General features: G+C 42.5%; 1 protein-coding gene across 1 annotated transcript in view; it reads right to left on the bottom strand.

The window, feature by feature from the left end:
- Positions 1-20,866, bottom strand: part of sli (slit guidance ligand) — a 545,686-nt gene that overhangs the window by 31,071 nt on the left and 493,749 nt on the right. The window contains 2 exon segments of the mRNA XM_080286150.1: positions 10,348-10,571; positions 20,147-20,381. Of these exon segments, the coding sequence (XP_080142276.1) occupies positions 10,348-10,571; positions 20,147-20,381 (459 nt within the window).

Here is a 20,866-nt window from a genome sequence, read left to right as displayed (position 1 = left end):
GTGGATGTTGGAGTGGCCCTGGTGAAAGAGGATAGTGTTTGGAAACTCCCTGTACTGTTGTTTGCGATGATACTGTGTTGTTGAGTGAAGACAAAGGGGAGTTGCAAGGCTTGGTGGATGAGTTTGGGAGAGTGTGTAAGAAACGGAATCTAAAGGTGAATGTAGGGAAGAATAAAGTGATGGTCTTTGAGAGAGGTGAAGTCAGTAAACGTACAGCGAGGTTGGATGGTGAGGAATTGGAAAATGTGAGTACGTTTAAATACTTGGGTAGTGTGATGAGTAAGGATGGAGGTTTGGAGGGTGAAGTGCTTGAAAGGGTACAGCAGGGAAGAAAGGTTGCTGGTTCTTTGAAAGCAGTGATAAGAAACAGGGAAGTCAGCATGGAAGTGAAAAAGTTACTACATGACAGTATTGTGATACCAACTCTAACGTATGGAAGTGAAGCTTGGACGTTGTTGGAAGGACACAAGTCAAGAGTGAGAGCAGTGGAAATGAGTTATTTAAGAGGAGCCTGTGGAGTCACATGGAGAGACAGGCTGACGAATGAGGATATAAAGGAGCGTTGTGGTGTGGATGTGGATGTGATAGGAAGTGTTATGAGGAACACACTGAGGTGGTTTGGCCATGTGGAGAGGATGGAGGGTGAAAGACTGACGAAGAGAGTGTATGTGAGTGAGGTGGAGGGGGGAAGAGGGAGGGGGAGGCCGAGGATGAGATGGAGGGATGGGGTGGAGAGGTATATAAGAGAGGGGGGTGTGAGTTGGGAGCAAGGCAGTGAAATGGCAGGGGACAGGGCGACTTGGAGGCGATTTGTTTGTGGCCACCCCAAACGGGATTGAGGCATCTGGCAATAGATAGATAGATAGATAGTACCATCGGAATTTCGTACTTCAAGTTTTCGTATTTCAAGGACTCACCGCACACACACACACACATATAGATATATAGATATATATATATATATATATATATATATATATATACATATATATATATATGTATATATATATATATATATATATATATATACAGTAGAACCTCTCTCATTCGGACTATATGGGGGTAAGGGTTGTCCGAATTAGCATATTGTCCGGACCATCAGGGTAATCTCCAGTTCATACCAAAAACTATCTACATAAGGTATGTTTGTTAATTATTAACATATGTGGCATATGTCAACCCTACATAACTGCAAAAGATGAAAGGATACTAAAATAACCAAACTAATCATGTACCATAGTTTTGTATTGAATAATTTACAGGTAAGGCCATGACAAGAAACTGGCCTACATTTTAAATCGTAGTAAGTGACTAAGGCCTGTGCAGGCAAAAAAATAAATTAATTAGTTAACTGTAATATTTGGAATAAAAATAAAACTTATGTAGGCAAAAAATACATTGTCATCTTTGGCATATTGATAACGCCCATATGGGCAAGAAGCTAATGTTTGATGTACAAGTAAAGCACATTTAAGTACAAAAAATAACCTACAGTAATCACTAAACACTGCAGAATATTCTGACCCATTTTTGTGTAAGCAAACTCCTCCTTTTAACACCTTTATTCATTACAGAAGCTACACTTGCATTAAGGGGCATTGTAAGGAGGATTAACTTTTGAAATACAGCGTAAAAATATAAATGGTTGGTGAACTAGTTGATGGAACGAATGCTAGCGTGTGTTTAAACAGGTGCCCATGCTGCGACCTAGCGTGATCCGAGACTAAATGAATGACGATCGCTTTCTGCGCCGATACTGAAAATGACTTTAGAATTACTTTCAACATATTTTTGGAGCTTATTATTTTTAAATTTTGTCCGGATTAACAGAAATCCGGATTAAAGGGGTCCGGACCAAAGAGGTTCTACTGTATATATATATATATATATATATACAAAACCATCCATCATCCAATCCTACACTGCCCCATGAGGAGCGTAGGAGCCTGGGGCTAGGCAGTTGGTCCCGACATTTAAGATGAGAGTGACCAACCTCTCTCATCCCTGAATGGCATTACATAGCTCGTCAGAAGTATCAAGCGCCCTGCGTCCCTCCTAAGAAACAAACCTTTCAACATTGAAAAAACATATAAATAATGCATTTTATTTAACTTTAGTGCTTCGTAGGGTAGCCTTTACACTTCTTCACGGACCTGAGACGTCTTGGAAGTGAAAGGGCGGGGCTCCTGAGGTGCTGGAGGGGTATTTTGTCCCAGGAGTCACGAATGGCGGCTTCCAGCTTATGCAGAGAGCTCACGTCCTTCTCTTGGAGACTCTTCTTTATGAGGTACCAGAGGTTTTCAATCGGGCTGAGGTCTGGGCTATTTCCTGGCCAGTCTTTCATGAATGATACCTCGCAGTCATGAAGCCAATTGGTGACCGATTTGGCCTTGTGAGGAGGTGCACCGTCCTGCTGAAACACTCGTGCACCTGTTAGCTCGATGGAGTCTGGTAAATGATCACACAGAAGCTCCAGGTAAACATCCTTAATTCACTCTTAGGTTTTTGGGAAGTACAACAAGCTTCCCTAAACCCTTCCCTGAGAAACAACCCCATACCAGGAGTGAATCAGGATGTTTAACTGTGCTTTCTACATACCGTGGGTCAAGTGGGTCACTACCTTTGCGCCGATACACACGTGCTCCTCTTTACAGGTGACACTAAACATTGACTCATCAGACCACAACACTGACAACCATTGCTCCTCACCCCAGTTTAGATATTTATTAGCAAAGGCAAGCCTACGAATTCGCTGGCTCTTGGTGAGAAGAGGCTTTCTCACAGGCCTGTGACTTGTGTAACCAAGTTCATGGACCCTACGAGACACTGTTCTCACAGTCACCTCACCAAACACTTCCGGATTGCTCTCCTTTATTTTTCTTGCCTCACACGAGGATTAAACTCCATTGAACGTTTTAAAACATTAACAGAAGTTTTCCTAGGCCTACCAGACCGCAGTTTCTTTGTGGGAACTTCACCACTGTTTTCCACTCGAAACTGCGCGCACCACTGACGGACTGTCAATCGAGCCACACCAACCAATTCACTAAATTCCTTTGTCTGGTGGCCTGCCTTCTTTAGAGCAATGATCTGGGATATGATTTCACTCGACAGTTCACAGGTAGGTGCCATAACAAGGTGGCGAAAGCCAAAACACCGCGGGACATGCGGTAAAAAATGGCGCAAAAAGAGATGGAGACGCGGCGGAGTTCCTCTCTCTCAGGCAGCCCGTGGGCAACTGAGGCGGGAACCAACCAGCGCGTCGGAAGGCCTCAGGCTACCGTGACGTCATGCTAGCGCCGCAAACTTGTAGCTCAATTTTTACCCCCAAAAATGGGTGATTCTTTTTTGGCCATAAGTACTGCGCGCCCGGCGGCAGGCGCTCGATAATTTTGACGAGCACTGTACATGAGCAATCAACCCCAAACACCCCTTGGATATAAACCTTCACCGGCTCAATTCGACTGGGGCGCAATAATTACCCACTAAACCACCAGGCGCCAAAATTTGGTTATATGGCTACCACCCAGCGTAGTGAATAGTTTCCTGGTGTACAGGAAACCATTTGGCTTGTCACTCAGTGTAGAGTCACCCATAGGCAGAAGGAAGAGGAAAGAATGAAGGAATCAAACACAAAAGAGGGAGTATAAAGTCACAAGTAGGCAGAAGGACAAGGAAAGAATGAAGAAAAGAAAGACAGAAGAAGATGGAAGGAAAGAAGGATGGAGGAAAGGACAGGGCAGACACCCGAGAGCAGCACTACATTGAGTGAGTGGATGATGAGTGCCCCCACCTACCACAATATATATACATACATACATATATATATATATATATATATATATATATATATACACAGTCGGCGCAATGGAAGTCTGGACCCTCTAATTCGCACCATATATTTGATAGGGTCCAATAAATATTGTAGAAAAATTCCTGTAGTCGGTGGATTTTTTCTGGTGGCTTCTAGCAACTTTACAGGCTTGCCACTACATGCTGTGAATTTATGAGCTCAGTGCCTGCCTGACTTTGGATGGGAGAGCACGTCAGATTTTCTTGTCCTCCCTGGCCTTTGTTAATTTCAAAGCTCTCGTTTTCACACCCTCCTTTGCCTTAGTGAATCATTGGAGATGGGTCCCAAGCCACTAACTGATGTAGAAAAAGCCCGAATTTTAACTATGAGAGAGGAAAATGTAAAAATTAAGGAGAGGCTTCAGTGCAGCAGTACGGCTGGGGGTCTTGAAGTCTTTCTGAAGTCGATGCTGTATGGTACTTTCAGACACATCTTTCAGCAATTCTGGGTACAAATCTTTCAGCTGTCTAGCAGTCAAACGTGGGTCTTTTATCACAGCTTGCTTCAGTAACATGTCTGTAGTTGGTGATGTCTTCTTTTAGGTCCCAGCCTGTCTTTATGTTGGGGAATTGTGTTTTTTGGCAGGTGGCGGGCAGCAGCGAGGAGTGCCATAACGGTAGATTTTCCTCACCCAGTTCGAATACAAATATTATTAATTTTTACATTTTCCTCTCTCATAGTTAAAATTTGGGTTTTTCTACATCAGTTAGTGGCTTGGGACCCATCTCCAATGATTCACTAAGGCAAAGGAGGGTGTGAAAACGAGAGCTTTGAAATTAACAAAGGCCAGGCAGGACAAGAAAATCTGACGTGCTTTCCCATCCAAGGTCAGGCAGGCACTCAGCTCATAAATTCACAGCATGTACTGGTAAGCCTGTAAAGCTGAGAGAAGCCACCAGAAAAAATCCACCAACTACAGGAATTTTCCTACAATATTTCTTGGACCCTACCAAATATATGGTGCGAATTAGAGGGTCCAGACTTCCATTGCGCCGACTGTATATATATTTTGTTTATAAAGGCTCCAACATGCTTGCATGCATTGGCCTTGGTCATCTAATGGTGGCTCTCTATCCTACTCAATCACTGACAGCCTCCCTATTCAACCTCTTATCCCTAAGGTCACACTCTATAATCTCATCCCAGGTCTTTTTAGGTCTGCCTCTTGCAACCTTACACCCAACATTCTCAGTTCTCAATGTTTTCACACAGCTGTCATTCTCCATCCTCTCCACATGTCCAAGCCATCTCAATCTGTCCCTTCTAATGACAACACCAATGCATTCAAATCCCATCCCTCCACTCAACTCTTCAGTTGTAATCCTAGCCTCCTCAGGCCTTGCATTCAAGGAACATCTATAAAAAACACAGTCATTTCTGTATGTTTGAGTCTACAAATATCTTCTTCCTTCACTGCCCATGTCTCACTACCATACAGCATTACACTTCTAACACATCAGAAAGTGTAATAAATGAGACACTTAAAGTGACCTGGAAATTAAGCAAAGAGGCGGGGATGGAAAATATTATAATAAGAAAAGATCTGAATGAAGAAGAAAGAGAAGTTTTAAAATCATTAAAGGAAGAAGTAAAGGAAAAAAATGATAAGAGGACAGAGGAAGAACGTAATACTTTTTTTTGGAGAGTATTGGATATGAAAGTAAGGAAATGGTATTTAAGGAAATAGAAGTGAAGGAAACTAGGGGGCATGGTTGTGAAAGATCAGAAGTTGAGGAAGTGGTACGGACAGAGAGTAGGAGAGAAGAGGGTATTAATAATGTCAAAAATAATTTGAAGGTTTCATATCGACAAGGATCGAAATTAATGATTTCTTGAGAGAACATGAACCTGATGTCATGTGCTTTGTAGAGACCAAATTAAGAGAAGATATTGATGTTCATTTGGGAGATGGTAAATACAAACTGTGGAGAAAAGACAGAAAAGAAAAAAAGGGAGGAGGAGTGATGATAGCAGTGAAGAACAACATAAATGTAGATACTGTGGAAATGGGAGAAGGCAGGGCTGAAGTGATATATATGAAATTAGAAACTGGAGAGAATGTTAAGAGAGATATGGCGGTAGTGTATGTTCCCCCAAAGACGAGAGCATGGAAGGATGACGAATACCATGAGATGTTGTCAGATATGGCTAGCTGCTTGCAAAAAATAATTGAGAAAAGCAATAATATAATTTTGGTGGGTGACTTTAATTGTAAAGAGGTGAACTGGGAGGAATGGTACTCGGGAGGCGGCGAGGATTCGTGGGGTACTATGTTATTAAATATAATAATGAATAATGTGATGACGCAGTGGGTCAAAGAAGAGACACGGTTTCGAGGTGAGGACACACCAGCAAGGTTAGATTTACTGTTCACCAAAGAACCCGATGTAATAGAATCATTGGAATATCTCTGTCCTTTGGGAAAAAGTGATCACGTGGTCATTGAGTTCCAGATGTTAATAGGAAACGTCGAGCCAAGAGACGAGCTTCATAGACAGGGAAGATACAACTTTGGCAAAGCAAATTTTACAGGATTGAGAAACTTTTTTGAAAATGCGGATTGGAGAAAATTCAGAGAAACAAGAGAGATACAGAGGAAGTGGGATATCTTTCTAGACCTCTATAATTTGGGAGTGGAAAAATTTGTACCAAGAGTAAAAGGGAAAGAAAACAGGAAAAAGGAGTGGTTTAATAGAAGGTGTATGATAGCCAAAAAAGAGAGAGATAAGGTGTGGAACAATTGGAGAAAGAGAGGTAACGACAGAACAAAGGAAGAATATAAAAGAACAAGAAACGAATACACAAGAATACGTAGGGAAGAAGAAAGGAATTTTGAAAAAGGTATAATTGACAATTGCAAGGATGAACCCAAGAATACGTAGGGAAGAAGAAAGGAATTTTGAAAAAGGTATAATTGATAAATGCAAGGATGAACCCAAACTGTTTTATAGATTTGTTAATGGCAAACTGAAACAAAAGGAAGGAATCACCAAGCTGAAAGTAGATGGAGAGGTCTTTAAGGATGCGGCAATGCAAGCAGAAATAATGAACAAACGTTTCCAGTCAGTTTTCACTAAAGAAAAGGAGCTTGTGGAAGGGGAGGGAGTGATTAGAAATGTTCCGGTGATGAAAGATATAAAAGTGGAGGTGTAGGAAGTGTATAAATTACTGGAAACTCAAGATGTAAGGAAAGCCCCAGGACCTGATGGAATTTCTAATTGGGTACTGAAGGAATGCAGAGAACAACTGGCGGATAAAATTCACAGCTTAATTGTATGCTCACTGGAAGAGGGGAAAGTGCCAAAAGAATGGAAGAGGGCAAATGTGGTACCAATTTACAAGGGAGGAAACAGGGAAGAACCCCTGAATTATAGACCAGTGTCTCTAACCAGCATGGTCGCAAAATTGTGTGAGAGAAACCTGAAAGACAGATGGATAAAATATCTGGAAGAGATGAATATTTTGGCTGAATGCCAGTTTGGATTCAGAAGTGGAAGGTCATGTGTTTCAAACTTGTTGAGCTTTTACTCAAGAGCGATTGATGTGGTACAGGAGAGAGATGGCTGGGTGGATTGTGTGTACTTAGACTTAGAGAAGGCCTTTGACAAGGTACCTCATAAGAGACTAATGTGGGAACTAGAATATATAGGAGGATTAAAGGGGAAACTTCTGGAATGGATGAGAGACTTTTTGAGAGACAGACAAATGAGGACAGTAATAAAGGAAAAGATGTCTGGATGGAGGGAAGTAACAAGTGGAGTCCCTCAAGGCTCAGTGTTGGCGCCAGTAATGTTCCTGATTTACGTAAATGATATGGTAGATGGAGTGAACAGTTATGCGAGTCTGTTTGCTGATGATGTAAAGATCTTGAGGAAGATAGAGGTTGAGGAGGATTGTAAAATACTGCAGGAGGATTTGGATAGGATACACAATTGGAGCCGGACGTGGGAAATGAAATTTAATGTAAAGAAATGTAAAATATTGGAAATGGGTAAAAGTAGCAGGAGACCAGCACTGAATTATTTTTTGGGTAATGAATTAATCACAAAAAGGAGAGAAGAGAAAGATTTGGGAGTGCTGGTCCAAGATAGTTTGTCACCAGAAAAGCACATTAACAAGATAGTTGGAGAGACTTATAAGCTCTTGACTAACATAAGAGTAGCATTTCATTATATGGATGAGGAAATGATGAAAAAATTGATAGTGGCCATGATCCGCCCCAGGTTAAAATATGCAGCGGTAGTGTGGTCCCCACACAAAAAGAAAGATATAAACAAGATTGAGAGAATACAAAGAACAGCAACCAAGATGGTCCCCAGTCTGACAGACCTGTCATACAGAGAGAGGCTGGAAAAACTGGATTTGCCTTCGTTAGAGGAAAGAAGAAAGAAGGGAGACATGATTGCGGTGTTCAGGACCATGGTGGGAGTAGATAAAATTGACAAAGAAGATCTGTTTGTATGGGATAAGAGAGCAACAAGAGGACATGGAATGAAATTGAAAAGGTCAAGCTGCTTGAAGGATATCAAGAAATATAGCTTTCCTTACAGAAGTATAGACTTACGGAATAGCCTGGACAAAGAGATCGTCCAGTCTAAAAACTTAAACGAGTTTAAAGTTAAATTCGACTTATTGAGAAACAGCGACGGAAACCCACGAGCATAGTACATTCCGTGTATATCACAATTAGGTATATTCTTAAATATTTGAAACGACTTAGACAAAGAGGTGGTGCATAAGAAAAACATTCATGTGTGTAAAGGTAGACTTGATAAATGTGGATATGGAGACAGGACAACACGAGCATTACTCAATTCCTGTATACTACAAATAGGTAAATACATGTCGTATACAAAGGTCCCTTAGTGTGAAGGGAGAGCCTTCTCAATGTTAGAATAGGCAAAAGCTCCCTCAACTTCCTCCAACCACTCCTTATTCTGGCCACAGAACTAGCTCCGGCCCCACTTCCAGCACATAACGTGTCCCCCAAATAACAAAACTCCTCCACTAATTCAAAAGACTGTGCAAAGAAGTTTCATTATTTGTGGATAATGTTATGAACTGGACCTAAAAACATGATGATGGGCATGAATAAAGGGGTTTGTGAAACATTAAAATATGTCTCTGTCTTATCATTCATTCATCATCCAATCCTGTATTGTCTCATGAGGGGTGTAGGAGCCCCAGGCTAAGTAGGTTGGTCCTGGCATTTAAGCTGAAACTGACCAGCCTCACCCATCCCTGAATGGCATTACATGAGCAATAAACCCCAACCTATCTATCTATCTATCTATTGCCAGACACCATAATCCCATAAAGGGTGGCCATTTGACACTGAGTTAGTTGTTTTACAGGGAGGGGCACCAACCCTCTACCAACCCACTTGTTGACACGTAGGAAGCACCCAACCACCCCTTGAATATAAATCTGCACATGCTCAATCCAACTGGAGTGCCTTAATTACTCATTACACCAATGGTTCTTAACCTTTTTTGAGTCATGGACCCCTTCACGAATCTAGTGAAAGCTATGAACCCCTTCCCTACAAAAATGCACATAAGCACAAACACAGCATTTTGCATGCAATGAATGTACTTTATTTCATTGAAAACTGCTTCATGCAGTGTATGACATACACAAAGTATAAAACTGTCTTTACGAAAAACTGTTTCCCACTCTTTCATGGAAAAGCTAATGGGCACTCAATAAAAAAATGAAATACATCCAATTTGTGCAAATTAAACAAAACAAAACATTAATTCTGCTCAAAAGTTCATTTCAGTGACAGGGTTGTTGTTTGGCTTGAATAAGAAGATGAATATGTGGAGTGGTCTTTGGCAAGGAAACACGCATGTCATCGTTGACATCCAGTTGATTTCGACTTTTCATTTTGACAGAAACAAGGGCTGAAAACCCTGACTCACAAAGGTATGTAGTAGCAAACAGAATCACAGCACCCATAGCTCTCTCTGCCAGACGCGGGTAGGGCTGTATCAATGAACACCAGAATTCTTCAAGACTCCTCGATTTTTTTTTTTCAGTTAATGATGCCAAATGGCATCACGAAATTGTTCTCAATTATTCTGACCTTCATGGACCCCCTGAAGCTCATCCATGGACCCCCAAGGGGTCCATGGACCCCAAGTTAAGAACACCTGAATTACACCACCAGGTGCCATAATTTGGTTATATGGTTACCACCCAGTATAATAAATGGTTTCCCGGTGTACAGGAAACCGTTTGCCTTGTTGTTCAGCGGAGTCACCCGTAGACAGAAGAGAAACAGAAGAATGAAGGACAGAAGAGGAAGAAGGGGAAGATGGAAGGAGGAAAGGAAAGGGCAATCACCCAAGAGCAGCACTACATCGAGTGAGTGGATGGATAGTGCCCCCACCCATCACAATTCATAATTCATGCAATCCAAAGGGCAAGAGTAACTACTGCATATGGATAAGCAGGGCTACAATGAAACTTATACAGGAGCCTTGACTTACCATTAAAACTTCCAGTGTCTCTAAGATGCCACTGCCTCACAGCAGCCTGGCCCACCTCTCGTGGAATTCCTCCAATGTAGAGCGGTGAAGACGTGCGAAGGTACTCATTCTCACCATCATTGACAATGGAGCGGGCGTTATTCTGGTCAATCCTCAGTGTGAAGTTCTGTTTGACTGTAAGTAACTCCACTTTGTGCCATGCTCCATCATTGACCACCTCATAGCTGAAGAGGTGTGGGAAAGGAAGAAGGAGAGCAGCACATTAACTCTTGTTAAACTAATAATTCACTCATCCACTGCATCCATGTAGTGTCTTAACTACTGTTCCTTGGTATCACCACTATAACATCCAACTCATTACTCTCTCCTGGAAACCTCCCCAGAAGGAAAGCTCAATACAGGAGATGGCCACAACAGATATATCTCACTGTTAGTCATTGCTTGTTTCATATGCTTCCCCATTACTTCTAGTTTATCTTAAAATTTTATGTCTTTATATCTGCATAAGTTCCTAAGATAACAGAAAAGAACACTACCCATGCACTTCTCCACACCCACTGAAAACGGTAAATAAAAGTGGTTTCAGTGGGAGTTTAAGAATCTCTTTTCCCTTTTTTGCACTGCATAAACAAAGGGACGTGGCAAGTCCACTACCCAACATCAGTGTTACATAACATCTTGCCTCTTACAACACCGATGGGGAGGTAGTTATCCTGGTGATTCCTTTCTAATGCACTGTATCTTCACACATAACATAAACATGCATTTATATACTACTGCCTACCACCATTTTTTTTTTTTTTTTTTTTTTTTAAGAGCTCATCAGTAGTAGTCTTCCGGCCTCAAAATTGCCTGGTGTTACTCTAAACAAGCTCCTAGGTGTACATCCATCCATCATCCAATCCTACATTGCCCCATGAGGAGCGTAGGAGCCCGGGCTATGCAAGTTGGTCCTGACATTTAAGATGAAAGTGACCAGTCTCACTCATCCCTGAGTGGCATTACGTGAGCAATCAACCCCAACCACCCCTTGGATATAAACCTTCACCAGCTCAATCCGAATGGAGCGCAATAATTACCTACTAAACCACCAGGCGCCAAAATTTGGTTATATGGTTACCACCCAGCATAGTAAATGGGTTCCTGGTGCACAGGAAACCATTTGGCTTGTCACTCAGTGTAGTCATCCACAGGCTGAAGGAAGTGGAGAGAATGAAGGAAACAAAGACAGAAGAGGGAGTGTAAAGTCACCCATTGGCAGAAGGACAAGGAAAGAATGAAGGAATGAAAGACAGAAGAGAATGGAAGGAAAGAAGGATGGAAAGGAAAGGGCAGACACCCGAGAGCAGCACTACATCGAGTGAGTGGATGGTGAGCGCCCCCACCTACCACAGTGGAGAAAGTTACTTATGATAGCTCTTGAAGTCATGAAAAGCTAGGATTTCCTCCCGTTAGCCTGGGAAGAAAAAAAAAAAAAAAAAAAACAGCTACACCATAGCCTTGAAAATAATCTTTATATTGGTTCACAGTAAGTTCTTCATTTCATCACAATTCTGCCTTTCAGCAAATGCACCTAAAATTCTCCTTCACTCTCACACTGGGTCTGCAGTTTGTTACAATAACAGTGATTCTCTCACTCTCTCTCTCTCTATATATATATACAGTAGTTGCTTAAGTTCTGTATATGGGGACAATATCTCAGCCCCTCATGAGGAAAGTGCACAGCATAAAACTTAAGCATCATAACTTTATTTCCCAGCATTAAATGTGCTGATTAGGATCCAAAAATGGCATTAGGAAAGCATAAAATTAGAAGAACTATCAACACAGTTATTGGTGCAGTGGGTAAAACATACATTCTGGTACGGCTTTTAACATTCTCAGTGTGGTAGGTGGGGGAACTCACCATCCACTCACTGGATGTGGTGCTGCTCTCAGGTGTCTGCCCTTTCCTCTTCTCCATCTTTCCTTCCATCCTCTTCTGCCTTTCTTTCCTTCATTCTTACCTCATCCTTCTGCCTACGGGTGACTTTACACTCCCTCTTTTGTCTTTCTTTCCTTCATTCTTTCCTCTTCCTTCTGCCTGTGGGCAACTCTACACTGAGTGACAAGCCAAATGGTTTCCTGTACACCAGGAAACCATTTACTACACTGGGTGGTAACCATATAACCAAATTTTGGTGCCTGATGGTTTAGTGAGTAATTATTGCGCTCCAATCGGATTGAGCCGGTGAAGGTTTATATCTGAGGGGTGCTTGGGGTTGACTGCTCATGTAATGCCACTCAGGGATGAGCGAGGCTGGTCACTCTCATCTTAAATGTCGGGACCAACTGCCTAGCCCCGGGCTCCTACGCTCCTCATGGGGCAATGTAGGATTGGATAATGGATGGATGGATGGATGGATGGAACATTCTCAGCTCCACCTCACAGGCAAACTATTCACACATTTTTTCTGTTTTGTTTTTGCCTCTCTACAGCAGTTCCTAAATATCTGTGGGTTAAAGCAATGCCATTAACACTTCAGCCAAAAATACAATGCAACTCTTGTTATGTGCATCTCCAAACAGCAGTCCATCATTTTGCATGGGCTTCATCTGCACTGAACACTTTTTACACTGCACTACCAACCACTACCCCAATCTGTTTTGCATGGTTACAAATATGCTCTGCACAGCAAAACAGCTGACCAAAGTTCAATTCTTCCCTACCAACATCAAAAATACCTGCCTCTGATACTTCAGGGAGTGACTTTGAAAGCTCTGATGCCTAGCTTCAGTCTTTGAGGGGTTGCAGATGAGTTACAATTCCTCTTATTGGTGAGTTTAAAATTCCATTTATTGGTCATTTATTATACAGTACCCTCACGTCCAACACGCGTTAGTCCAGCACGATTCGGGTCCAGCACGGAGAGCAATTAATTAGTATTATTTAATATGATTTAATTACTGTAACACGAGTGTGTTAGCACAACACGCACAGAGCTCCGAGAAGTGGGCGAAATCCGCAGAGTTCACTCTAGCACGATCACCCCCGGTCCAACACGGTCATACTGGACATTCCCATGATGATGATAGCCAATGAAAACTTCTGATCAAGTAGCCTTCCCCGCCCGCTATTGTGACGTGATCGTGATGCCGCCCAATTAAAAACGCTTCTGCTGTCACGTGATGTTTTGTTTAAATTTCTCCCACCACAGCGCCACTGAGTCGCATAATTGCATTGGAAGGTGCTTTTTTCTTGCTGCATTTTCTGCCCTTGTTACTGCATTTTACCCTGCTCACAATGCCTAGGAAGCCTTCTGAGAACCCCAAGAAGCATTGGCACCTCCCTCAGGCCACCAAGCTAGAAAGCATCGAGAGGAAGAAGAAAGGGGAGAGGAAAGTTGACATTGCCAAGGACTACGACATGAATGAAGCCAACGTGACCATAATAAAAAACTAAGACAAGATCCTGGCAGCCGAAGGCTATCACACGGCACTTCATACCAGGTTTGCCGAGGATACAATGGTAAATCAGAATGGTAACGTGGCAAAATTGCCGACGATACCACGGGCATTTGGAATTCATCTGGATGGATTCCTGCCGAGGATACGACAGCCAAACAGTGTGACCAAAACCCAGGCGACTCGACAGAGAATGTATCGTACTACAGCATTGAACATTTAGCCTGACACTGAATACACATTAACATTTTAGAATAAATATCAATCGTTTTGAAACCCTTCTCATCGGCGTGCGTACCAGTTTATAAACAAAGTTGCTTCTCCTTATTCTCTACCGAGCCAGAGACAGCGATCACTTTCCACAGTCACGAGACGGGGCTCTGGCAACAGTGTGAGAAGCATGCACTTTGCCGAGGATTACAGTGCTAGGACAGGCAGAAGCAGGACCTTCCATGGCTGTGGACGAAGATAGTGATTCTGAGTGTGATTTCGAAGGATTTATGAGGGAGGTTGAGGAGGAGCAACAGCCATTACCCGCTAGTGATGCCAGCAGCCATCCTCCGGGGACCCAGTAGGACTAACTACAGCCTTGGATACCACCTTCCATTCCCAGCAAGCCCACCAACACTATCCTAAAAGGTTAGTTATCATTCATAGCACAGTACCATTTATTATAATTACAATAGTACCAATACAGTAAACCCCCGCTATAATGCGGTTCAGATATTGCCGGTTCACTTTATCGCGGAATTTTCATTGGAACCTAACTATTTTTACATTGAGGGAAACCCCGCCTCATCGCGGTTTCCACAATGCCTACTACGGCTATTTTTAAGGTACAGTACATATTTTACATCTTTATTTATTCTAAAATATTAATAGCTGTATTAAAATAATAATTAAAAATCGGCTAATATATTTGATAAAATACAAGCGAAATCGTGGCGTGGGGTGAGGAAATACCCAGACTCATTGGTAGGTGGCACACAATTGGCTGGAGCCTTACCAGTAGCCAATCCAAACACGCTTTACATTTTTACTTGCCGCTGATTGGCTGCTGCCGATGCGCCCTCCTCAAAGAAAGGAGCAGGACCGCACCGCACCACCATACCACACCTCCCAGTTTACCTGACAAGCACAGGTGTAGGTGGAGACACTTCAGCAGTCTGGTGCACAAACTCTCACTGCCTTCCATATGCTACATTCTGCCTTCTTTATTGTCCAAACAGTTGACTTAATCACCCCAAACATACGGTTCTGAGCCAGTTCACAGGCATAAGTGGAGACACTCCATCACAGTCTGGTGCAGTAGCCCATACTGACTCCCGTTTAGTCCCGTATGCTACGTTCTGTCTTCTTTATTGTAAGAACAGTTGACTCACCCCAAACACACGGTTCAGAGACAATTCACCATCAAAACATGGATGATTCCCTGTCATTCTATAAATATACTTATTATTGATTAATTAATACTTTAATAACTAATTTTCAGCTGGATTTTATAACTCATATAAGTAAAAAACTAGTGTACTGTACTTGCTGAATAAACTGGTATGTAAATAAATGACGGGGAATTGTCTTGACGGAGAATTGTCGCCGACATTCCTCCCTTAAGTTTGTCCAACACTTTAACTTTCTCTGTCAGCAACATCACTTTACTAGTCCGTTTTGGTGTGTTACCACATGCATCACTAGCACTATGCTTAGGCCCTATGTTGACAGACAAGGCAAGCAATCACTGGAAGGCAGAAAAATAAGCCACAAATAATGATTTGCGAGTCACGCATGGTTCGACCATCGGATTCAAACTGTGTGGTGCGTGGTAGACCGACCTCCCGCACTTACGTTTCGCTCACCACCCGCAGAAATGTCGTCATAGGCGCCCTCTCAAGAGCTGCACAACTAATATACACCTTGTACAGAACTTCATGATCATCATCATCTTCAATTTGTCTCATTCATCATCAGTGAGTGCCTGTACTGGGTTTTCTTATTAGTGGACAATAAATAGCCATTTTAGGGGTAGCGTCGATACATCGCAGATTTTTGCTTATCGCGGGTGCCTTTGGAACATAACCCCGCGATAAAGTGAGGGTTTACTGTATATGTATAGGTATATGGTAGGTATTTAGGGTGACTTTTCCGAGGGTTGCTAACATAATTCATTTTTCCCCATAAGCTCTATTGTTAGTCCAACACGTTTTTGGTCCAACACGTGACCCATGCATGACAATATTACCGTGCTGGACGCGAGGGTACTGTAATTAAATTCCTGTTTATTCATTATTTTGTATAGCTAATGATAATCAGTGTATCTTTATGTGTGGTTGGTAGGGTTTGTATTTTTCAATGTCAAAAGGGGAACTTTGGGAAAGTTTTTGGATTTTCTCAGCCATGTAAGCCAATAAATCATGGTTGTTTCCTGTACACCAGGAAACCATTTACTATGCTGGGTGGTAACCATATAACCAAATTTTGGCACCTGGTGGTTTAGTGGGTAATTATTGCACTCCAATCAGATTGAGCCGGTGAAGGTTAATATCCAAGGCGTGGTTGGGGTTGACTGCTCGTGTAATGCCACTCAGGGATGAGTGAGGCTGGTCACTCTCATCTTAAATGTCAGGACCAACTGCCTAGCCCTGGGCTCCTATGCTCCTCATGGGGCAATGTAGGATTGGATGATAGATAGATAGATCCTGAAACAATCTGTGCAGTTCAATTTGCATCATAATTTCTCATGATACAATGGCCATACAAAAAGTGGGGGTCTACAACATACAGTATACTGTACTTCATTCATCCATATCTGCTGTCTTTCAGCTCATTTGTTTCCTCAGTTTCAATACCTCATTGTCTCACATATTCACATAACATATCCAACCACTTTTAACTTTGTTTTCCATACCTCCTTTCACTTTCAGACTCACTTACATACTCTATACCCTTTTCTAACTATCTATCTATTGCCAGACGCTTCAATCCCGTTTGGGGTGGCCACAAACAAATCGCCTCCACGTTGTCCTGTCCCCCGCCATTTCACTGCCCTGCTCCCAACTCACACACCCCTCTCTCATATACCTCTCCACCCCATCCCTCTACCTCATCCTCGGCCTCCCCCTCCCTCTTCCCTCCTCCACCTCACTCACATACACTCTCTTCGTCAGTCTTTCACCCTCCATCCTCTCCACATGGCCAAACCACCTCAGTGTGTTCCTCATAACACTTCCTATCACATCAACATCCACACCACAATGCTCCTTTATATCCTCATTCGTCAGCCTGTCTTTCCATGTGACTCCACAGGCTCCTCTTAAATAACTCATTTCCACTGCTCTCACTCTTGACTTGTGTCCTTCCAACAATGTCCAAGCTTCACTTCCATACGTTAGAGTTGGTATCACAATACTGTCATGTAGTAACTTTTTCACTTCCATGCTCACTTCCCTGTTTCTTATCACTGTTTTCAAAGAACCAGCAACCTTTCTTCCCTGCTGTACCTTTTCAAGCACTTCACCCTCCAAACCTCCATCCTTACTCATCACACTACCCAAGTACTTAAACGTACTCACATTTTCCAATTCCTCACCATCCAACCTCGCTGTATGTTCAATGACTTCACCTCTCTCAAAGACCATCACTTTACTCTTCCCTACATTCACCTTTAGGTTCCGTTTCTTACACACTCTCTCAAACTCATCCACCAAGCCTTGCAGCTCCCCTTCGTCTTCACTCAACAACACAGTATCATCTGCAAACAACAGTACAGGGAGTTTCCAAACACTATCCTCTCTCACCAGGGCCACTCCAACATCCACTACCCTACCTTGTACCTCTTTTATTACCCCATCCATGTACAGATTGAACAACCATGGAGACATGACACATCCCTGTTTCAACCCAACCTCCAAAGAGAAAAATTCACTTAGTTCACAATCCACACGCACTGCAGCCTTAGCACCATCATACATACTCTTCACAGCATTCAACAACTTTCCATCTACTCCATATATTCTTAATACTTTCCACAATCCTTGTCTATCCATCTTGTCATATGTTTTCTCCAAATCCATGAAAGCCGCGTACAACTTCTTTCCCTTCTCTAGAAACTTTTCCACTAAAGATCTAAGAATGAATATCTGATCTACACAACCTCTTCCCTTCCTAAAGCCTCCCTGTTCTTCTCCAACTAATTCCTCTGTTCTTTCTCTAACTCTGTCAACAAGTGTCCTACCATACACTTTTCCTATTATACTAAGAAGACAAATGCCCCTATGATTACCACACACTTCTTTTTCCCCTTTTCCTTTGTACAAGGGAATAATTATACCTGACTTCCAATCCTCTGGGACTCTACCTTCCTCCCAGGCCAATCTGCACATCTTCCACATCCATTCTACTACTATCTCTCCCCCATGCTTCAGCATTTCACCACACACTCCATCAATTCCTGGGGCTTTCCCCATTTTGACTTTCTTTATTGCTTCCACAACTTCTATCCTACTGATTTCTTCCTGTCTTCTCACCTCTCTCCTTCTCCCAGCCATTCCCCAGCCAATTCCTTAAAGTGTTCTCTCCATCTGCTCACTTTTTCTCCCTTCTCCACTAGTAATCTACCATTTTTATCTTTCACTCCCCTGTTAACTTCACTTCCACCCTGTCTTACTCTCTTCACCTCTTTCCAGAACATCTTCTTACAGTCCCTCCACTTTACACTCAAATTCCTTCCAAATTCCTCATCCACTCTCTTCTTACTCTCTCTTACTAATCTTTTCACCTCTCTCTTTCTTTCCACATATAACTCTCTCTTCCGCCTCTGAACTTCTTCCACTCCCCTACTTCTCATCCATATTCATTGTATGCTTTCTTCTTCTGTGCCACAGCCTGACTCACCTCTTCAGTCCACCATGCTGTTCCTTGCACCCCCCTCCGTCTTCTCTTCCTCCCACACACCACATGCTGCACATATTTCTTCTGTAAATATCCTGCACACACCTTCCACGTCCCCCATCTGCTCCAATTCATATTTGCCCAATCGTTCCTCCACTTCTCTCTTATACTCTGCCCTTTTCTCATCCTCTTGTAACCTTTCCACTCTCCTTGCAACTACTCCTTCCTCTCGTCTTTCCCTTCTTCTATTCCTCCATCTTACTTGCATCCTAATTCTGGCCACCACCAAGTAGTGGTCAGAAAGTCCACTCCCCCAACCTCTATAAGCTTTTGCATCCATTACACATCTTCGCATCCTTTCATCCACACACACATAATCAATCACTGCCTTTCTTCCTTTCATTCAGTTCACCACCTACCCTTCTCATCACTCGCCATGTATACCTGTGGATCATTTTATGCCTGAAGAGGGTATTGGCTATCACCAACCCCCTCCCAGCACAAATGTCCACTAATGCACTGCCATTCTCATCTATCGCAGCAGGCACACCCCACTCACCAACTATTCCATCCACCTTCACATTCCCTACTTTACCATTCATATCACCGATCAAAAACACTCTTTCATTCCTTCCAAACTTTTCCATGCACACTTCCACATTTGTCCAGAACTCTTCTCTCACTCTGCTTGCAAGATCTTGCGTTGGCGCATACACACACACAATCGCCCACATTTGTATTCCAACTTTCAACTTTACCCACACAATCCTTGACCCAACTGATCCATACTGTCTTATGCTCTTCTTCCATCTTTTACTCACAACTATACATACTCCTTCCTTTGCGCTCTCATTCTCACCTACTCCTGCACATATACCCCATCCATACTCCCATTCTCTCACACTTTCTCCTCTCCATTTTGTTTCAGTCATTCCACATATATCCACTTTTGCGCCCTCAAGCACCTGGACAATCTCTCTCTCTTTCACCTCATCATTCGCTCCTCTTACACTCCACGTAGCCATTACCAAGTCCTTTGTCCGGTCCTGGGTCATCATCATTTGGTCAGTCCTTGTCCGAGGCTTCTTGTTTGTTTTTTAGTTAGTTGTTTTCCAGGGAGGGGCATTAATCCTTTTCACCACTCTAATTATATTAATTATGTTGCCATCATGACATACAGGGAATGTATGGATTGTATTCTTTCTCCCCTAACCTGAGGGATGCCTGTTGCCAACACAGACAGTAATCAGAAATGTGTAAAAAAACTGCAAATGCATGAACCTTAGTTTGGACTCTCATTCTGTGCACTCGTAGTTGAGTTCCGTACCTAAGAGGAGTGAAGCTTATAACCACACGTCATTTTTGCAGCAGTCCAATACCTCATAAGGTCAGTGGTAGTCACATGTCCATTACTTGAGTGAATAAAAAACAAATAAACTTAACTTAGAGTTTGCTTTCCTTGACTCACCTGAACATGTTAGAGACGGGGTAGTTGCCAACATCATAAGACACTCGCACTCGTCCTTTAAAAAGCTCAACCGCCAGATGGGCCGACTCACCCGTGTAGAGCAATACCCCATCTTCCTGGGATGTACGGAAGTGAAGAGTGACATTGGATGAGGGCTGGGTGTGCAAGGGGTCCAGTGCCAGATATGAATCATTAGCCCCAAAATGGACACGTGTCAGGTATTCGCAGTGCTTCCCTGTAATCAGAGTGAAGGATACAGTGGATCATTATATTATTATCATGATAACTATCAATCACATTTGAGATAAACACAGCAGAGTATAAAGATGAATGCACAGTAGGATGGAGGGAAAGACTGAAGCTATTAAAAGAAGCCCCATTGAATTAATTTGTTTCACACTCTTTCTTTCATTCTTATAACTGAACAGCCATGGAGCTATCATATCCTCAGCTCACTCTAACATTGATTATGGACCACTCAATCAAATATCCACCTACCCTTTTACACACTTCAATATCATCAATAAAATTTTTACAGAATTCAGAATTTTCCATCCACGTCAGACATATTTAACACCTTCCACAATAACTTTTTACCTTGTTTTACATTTTTTCCAGATCCATAAATGTAATAAATGTCTTCTAATATACTTTCTCCATTATCTACCATCCTGCAAACATTTAATCCAGGCATCAGTCACTCCAGAACCAAACCTGTTT

This window comes from Coenobita brevimanus, chromosome 110 (assembly GCF_032717465.1).
Source record: "Coenobita brevimanus isolate Jiangsu-jjx chromosome 110, ASM3271746v2, whole genome shotgun sequence".
NCBI classification, from domain to species: domain Eukaryota; kingdom Metazoa; phylum Arthropoda; class Malacostraca; order Decapoda; family Coenobitidae; genus Coenobita; species Coenobita brevimanus.
The sequence above is the reverse complement of the archived record's forward strand: the minus strand, read 5'-3'. Positions and strand labels throughout refer to the sequence as shown.